Genomic DNA, 5,768 nt, shown 5'->3' on the forward strand with positions numbered 1-5,768 from the left:
GAGCAGGTTGGCATAGGTAGCAATCCAGTGGAGGCTTGTTGATTAACTGGTCGTATTTGCAGTGGTGATGGTTAATCTGTTGAGTTAAGGAATGTATGAGTACTTTGCAAGTTATATGGGGGAGGGACTGGGTGAGTATGGGATAGGTGTGGGGGTCTGATGTTTGTTATTTTTAATTTTCAGCATCAGTGTTAGCATCTTGGCTTTGGTTCGGCCATATGGCAGGTATCGCACAGGCATGTTCGATGAGTGTTATTTAGCTTAATATTTAGCTATGTTGGCTGTGTTCTGATTGTCTCCAGGTGTACATTTGAGTGATATTTTGGCAGTCATCAAAGGTTGTGGTATTGCAGGGAGCATGTCAGGATGTTTGGCATTTGTTCTGGCCTTAAGGGCAGGTCACGCACAGACTTAACTGCTGAGTTGTGCAATCAATTGTTTTGCAGTATGTGTCTTGTTAATTCGCCCTCTGTTTGGTGTTTCAGGGAGTTCCAGTTGGTACCATTGGACAGCCAAAATATCGCTGCTGCCGCTCATATGGGACTGGATGTTGCGAAGTGCCCGGTAGGATGCAGGTGCAGTGCAACAGGAACTCATATCTTTGCCTTTTCCAGGTTTGTGGTCGTCGCTGGGCATCACACAACCACCACACGGGAGTGGGACGCAAGTCGCTGGGTTGTTTCGTCACATGGTGAGCGTGCCCTAAAAGATGTCAATCCCAGTCCAGTGCAACAGTCGGGATGCGCAGCAGCGTCCAATAAGGAGGTGCAAGGCCTTTAAGGATGGATTGGCGTAAGTTAGCGTTCCAATGGAGGCTTGAGGTTTGGTAGGCGTTTTGCCCCTCAATCTGGTGGTTAGAGAGAACTTATTATTATTTGCTTTTTAATTTCAGGCTTCGCGCAGGTGCATGTAATTTGTTTGAGCCATAGAGTCTCAGTCTGTTTGGATTTGGCTCTATCTGGATGCTGGTGTCCTGGCAAAGTCTGCTTTCTAGAGGCGTATGTGTCATGCTGTTGGATATCAAAGTAGTATGTTATATGGCATTTAGTATTCTTCTGCAAGGGAGATGTGGTATTTGGTTAATATAAATTTTTTAATAATAATTGTGATTTATATCTTGATTTCCTATTTTGGTTATAATGAATTACGCAGGAGAAGGGGATTTGTGGGTTGTCGGGGTATTTCTTTGTTTGGTTTCCGATTTTGTGCTGTCATTTCTGCATTTTATAGTAAGTATGTTAATTGGCTGTTTGTATTATTTAATTCTGTCATCTGGAGCAGGTTTTAGTTCTTGTCCAGGCAGCTTATTCTAGGCAGCCATAGGGCATATTAATGTTCAGGTTGTTTCTGGATATTGTTATTCCTGCTACTGTTTGCACTTAGCGCTGCTGGCTATGTTCTAGTTTTGCTAAGTATGCTTTCCAGATGTATTGGTGTAGTTTCTGTTATTCATTACTAGCTGCTTCTAGCATTATTTGTTTCAAGTGCCGTGAAGGCTTCCCTCCCTTAGTTAGGCGTAGATTGAGTAATATTTGAATAAGGCTGACGTGTTCGTTTATTGATTTTGTTTTATATTTATGTATGTATGTATGTTTCTTTTACATAGTGAGATAAGGTGTCTTGCACAGCAAGTATAGGGTTTTATTATTGTATTTCCCTTAGTTTTAAACATAAAGAGGTTTATTCAAAAACAGATATGTATTTTGGGCATAATATATAATGAACTGATAAGTTCGTTAAGATTAATGAAGCTTGTTTCTTATGCTAAATGTTTAAGTCAGTAAATTAAAGAGCATTTTCATTGGTTTTACTGATTCCCATTTCTATTGGGGGTTTCTTAGATAGTTAATTTCAATATTGTCATTAGTTTCTCTGCATTGTCTGTGTATTTTGCCTATAGATTCTATTATCTTGATGATGGCCTTGTTGGCTTTTTTTATGTTGTCGAGCATGACCTCATCATTGTTACCGATGCCGCATCCACAATGGTGCACTTTGGGTGTGCTCAGCTTCTTGCGTTGGGATCCAGTAGCTGCACGGGCTGCTTTCGTTTTCAGATGAACTCCTCGGTGAGTTGGCCTAGCTGGTACAGTCGCCCTTTGGCGTCGTGAGGAAACGGTGGGTGGCTCCTTGTTCTTCTTCTGTTCCGATTCCTCGGCAGTGCGCAGCATTTGGGTCTCCTGGGCCTGGATTGTGATAGCATTTTCATTTGTTAGTGTTGGGCTTATGGCATGTTGGTTTAGGCTGCTTGAGCAGCAGGGCATATCCTCCTCTTTATTCTTCCTCATTTCGTTTGTTGTTATGTCACTGCCGTGGGCCAATGGAAGGTTGCCCGCCGTGAGACTGAGGGAGCAGAGGCTATCATTGTTATTGTTGTTGTCATCGTAAACTATAGGGTTTGCCAGATCAAGCTCCTCCGAAGTTCTGGGTGCCCGAGATCTAGAGCGCCTCTGTTTGTCCGCGTAGGAGACAGTTGTTTTGATCGCTCCCGTGATTCTTCTGGTGTAGGGCCTGTTTGCCGACTTCAAGGGTTTGAGGCGCTTTAGGTTTTGCCCTCTGATTCTCTTGCCAGAGACCAGCTGCTGCAAAGGTATGTTGCTCTCGCTGTCGTCATCACTGTCATTGAAGAGTTGCTTTCTGGTGTTTCCATTACCGCCTCCAGAGTTATACGTGGCTTGTAGTGACTGCATGATTAACAGATTCGCGCTCTTGTTGAAAGGAGTGGGAGAGGTCAGTAGCAGTCTTTCTAGTTCTGTTCCTCTTGACTTGGTGGGGGTATCTTCCACTTTGGGAATTATGGTGGGATCAAATTGAGGGGTGGTGCAATCTCTGACCTTCTTATTTTCTTTTCCCTTGTAATTATCCATTTCAACTGGTTGTGTTATTGGTTGTGCCTCAGTTTGCGTTGTTGATTGGGAGCATATGGCGTTATTTATTCCTGTTTTCTTATTGAGTCTAGGATCTCTGTTGTTCTCCGGTCTATAGTGATGTCTTTCCCTTATGCTCATTCCAGGCGGGTCTAATGCAGCCAGATATGCTGGAAGGTGCTCAGCTTCAGTGGCTTTAGCTGCGGCAGCATGTTTCATTTGCAGAAGCGTGGTATGGAGATTCCTGAAATGTTTTTCTGGGTCAGTGACGGGTGCTATAGAATTACAGGTCCTCACTATGATTCATGCTAAGCCTCTCCCTAGTAGCTGGTGGGAATGGTTTTTACCGTTTAATTGGAAGAATTTATCCTGAGTCAGTAGGGCTTGGTGCTTCTGGCGTCCGCCTTCTGTGTATTATTTGGTTGTTGGCTTTGGTAGCACTTAGGGCAGGTGCTCACTGGTGTATAGAATTATTCTGAACCGTTGTGGTGCCTTGGAATGCGTTTTGTTGCTGGAGATTTGTAAAATTATTCTTATTTTGTTTAAATTTGCAAATTTGCCCACGCTTCTGTCTTCTTCTTTTTTTAGTGTGGCCAGAGTTGTTAGGAGGGAAAAATACCTTCGTTATCGCTTTTCGTGTAATTTAGTAATTATTTATTTTTATTTTTATGTTGGTTGAGATCCGATTAAAGAGTTTTGTTTTATTTTATTTTGTGATTTAGTTGTTAGAGTTTAATTTCCCTAGGGGGTGGCGTGATGTTTGTGCAGTGTAGTTTCTTTCGTTAGTTTATTGGATTTTCTTATGTTTCAGTATTTGCGGGTTTCATAGTGTAAAAATTTAAGGTGGTGTGTTATTTGGAGGTGTTTTGGAATTTATTGTTTATTTTATTTAATTTTCAGTAACTTAAAGTGTAGATGGGAGTGACAGCTGGTTATGACAGTTTGTTTTCTTAGTAGTAGTTCATTCATCTTCATCTGAGAGCATGGAGCTCTTATTAGGGATAGGTTTTGTTATAATATTTGTAATTTTAGTGTCAGCGGCCATATTCTCGAGTTTGGTGGCCACCACTTCGAGCATGGAGGCTAGTTTCTCAGTGTTTTCCATCAGGATTTTCCGTGTGCTGCTACAGTTGCAGGTGGGCAGAGTGGGACGAGTGGAAGTGGAAGCGGAGGCGGAGGGGGTGGCTGGTCGATGTCCCTTGCTGCTGCTTCCTCCGCGAATTTGTTTCTTTGCTCTTGGTTTGGGATCTGATTTTCCGCTAGCAGGGGCAGTGTTCTCATCAGTGTGGGTGCCACCTTTGGCGTTATTATTATCCTCCTCATTTTCGCTATAGTTGGCGGCCATTGTTTCGGCGATTTTTTGGCATATGGTGGCGCTTACGCCAAGTTCCTTAAGGATTTTGCGCATGTCCGGGTTAAGGGCAGCAGTGTTCTGAGTGGATGAGGAGATGGATGAGGAAATGGAGATGATACTCTCATTGTCATCTTGTTCCGGTTGTGGAAGCTGGAATCCAGGTAATTGGAATGGTTCCGGTTCTGTAGTTTGGTTGGACTTGCCAGAGGCTTCTTGTTGAGTGGCAGTTTCATTCAGCTCATCAGGGAACAGGTTGCGGTTGGGAGTGGGCGTCCGTGGCTGTGGCTTAGATGTTGTGGCACGTGAGGCTGCATCGGATGTTGTCTCTTCTACTGAGTTGCCAGCTCCCAAGATTGGTGTCGGTGGTGCTGTTGAGTTAGTAGGGATGACGCTCCTGAGGGTTTTTTCCAACAGTAATGCCTGTTGAGTTTGTAACTCACGGTTTGTCTCTGTTATATTGGCTGCTTTTTCACAGAATTTATCAGGGAGCTGCATGGTTCCAGTTGTGAGGTGGTCATTTATCGCTTGGCCGACCTCGTCGTTTTCTACGTCAATGTCGGTGTCCACCTCTAATTCCGAATCATGAGGTTCGTGTTTTCTTGATGCCGGACTTTGCACTGGTTTTGCTAATTTTTTCATCTCCTGTGTGTGTTTCGCGTAGAACTGCAGCAGGGTGGATGTAGCCGTAATTGTTGTTGATTGATTTCCTGACGTTTTCTTCTTGGTGATTGTCTTTTTTGGTTTATTTTCCATTTTGCCTGTTTATGGCTGCTTCGTGCTGGTTTCTTTTGATAGGTTCCGGAGTGAACTACTGGTTCCGCGGGTGCGAGGGATGGATTTAGTATGGTGAGTCAGTGTGGGGAGAGAGTTTTTGGTTTGAGCGTGCGCGCATACATGTTCGGAGGCGATGTATGTTGCTTATGTGTTGTTTATGTGTTGTTTATGTGTTCGCTCTAGGGGGAATTAGTGAGCGATTACCCAGGATTGTGTTCGCTCTCTATTTCGACTTATGAGTGAAATTTGGTTATAGAGAGCACAGAGTAGTCTCAGAAGGTGAGTTCATGTTGGTTTATGTGTTTGTTTTAGGTTTTGCTTCGTACGTGCGTCAGTATGTGTAAGGAGTGGGAAGAAAGGGATAAATGTGAGATGATAATATTAGAGGGAAGTTGTCTGTATGGTAATCCTTTCTTTTCCTTTATTTTTTTACATGGTTATACAGCTTTTTAATTGCAAGTTATTTGATTATGCTCATTTTATTAGAAATTTGTGGCATAGCTTGTGTAGATTGCAGAATTTATGAGGGAAGGAGAGAGTTTTATGTTATGTAATTTAGAAGTTTGGGTTTTCAGGTAGATTAATTAGCGGGTATGACTTATCTGTTTTCCGTGCAGAGCATCAGCGGCTGATTACATGGCAGTATGGTCCTGTAGTTATTGTTCAGGTTAAGCCATTTTAAGGTTTATTTTGTTTAGTTTGTCTTTGAGGGCTATTAGTTTTAATTTATTAAGTTTATTGTTTCATTGGCTTTGTTTATTTGTTAGTTACTG

At 42.7% G+C, this 5,768-nt stretch overlaps 2 protein-coding genes and 1 long non-coding RNA gene across 5 annotated transcripts; 1 reads left to right on the forward strand and 2 right to left on the reverse strand.

Annotated features, from left to right (window-relative positions):
* The first annotated feature begins 347 nt into the window (after positions 1–347).
* Positions 348–972, forward strand: LOC138929366 (uncharacterized). Of its 2 annotated transcripts, none has more exons than XR_011445744.1 (3): positions 348–557; positions 615–792; positions 893–972. It is a non-coding gene; the product is annotated as an uncharacterized lncRNA (long non-coding RNA). The 2 variants fall into 2 exon arrangements; XR_011445743.1 differs by having other exon boundaries at positions 348–564; positions 893–971.
* Positions 973–1,599: 627 nt separating this feature from the next.
* Positions 1,600–3,355, reverse strand: LOC121501932 (uncharacterized). 2 transcript variants are annotated; one of them, XM_070288807.1, is made up of 2 exons: positions 3,215–3,355; positions 1,600–3,111 (listed from the first exon to the last, which is right to left on the reverse strand). In XM_070288807.1, exon 2 carries the CDS (start codon positions 3,084–3,086, stop codon positions 1,824–1,826), a length of 1,263 nt encoding a protein of 420 aa, XP_070144908.1. In that variant the 5' UTR covers positions 3,087–3,111; positions 3,215–3,355; the 3' UTR covers positions 1,600–1,823. The 2 variants fall into 2 exon arrangements, with proteins under 2 accessions (XP_070144908.1, XP_041630521.2); XM_041774587.2 differs by having other exon boundaries at positions 3,165–3,291.
* A 473-nt stretch (positions 3,356–3,828) lies between these two features.
* LOC138929364 (uncharacterized) lies at positions 3,829–5,428 on the reverse strand. Its single transcript, XM_070288808.1, has 2 exons — positions 4,662–5,428; positions 3,829–4,589 (listed from the first exon to the last, which is right to left on the reverse strand). The coding sequence occupies exons 1-2, from the start codon at positions 4,972–4,974 to the stop codon at positions 3,829–3,831; spliced, it is 1,074 nt and encodes a 357-aa protein (XP_070144909.1). The 5' UTR covers positions 4,975–5,428.
* Between the last annotated feature and the right edge of the window lie 340 nt (positions 5,429–5,768).

Source organism: Drosophila kikkawai, unplaced genomic scaffold (genome assembly GCF_030179895.1).
Source record: "Drosophila kikkawai strain 14028-0561.14 unplaced genomic scaffold, DkikHiC1v2 scaffold_176, whole genome shotgun sequence".
NCBI classification, from domain to species: Eukaryota; Metazoa; Arthropoda; class Insecta; order Diptera; family Drosophilidae; genus Drosophila; species Drosophila kikkawai.

Bases quoted from the DNA above. Each gene is read 5' to 3' on its own strand.
- LOC138929364 (XM_070288808.1), bottom strand. From the start codon at position 4,974: ATGGAAAATAAACCAAAAAAGACAATCACCAAGAAGAAAACGTCAGGA. The intron at 4,590-4,661 runs GTGAGTTACAAA...CTAACTCAACAG, and splicing joins CAATATAACAGAGACAAACC to CACCACCGACACCAATCTTG.
- LOC121501932 (XM_070288807.1), bottom strand. From the start codon at position 3,086: ATGAAACATGCTGCCGCAGCTAAAGCCACTGAAGCTGAGCACCTTCCA.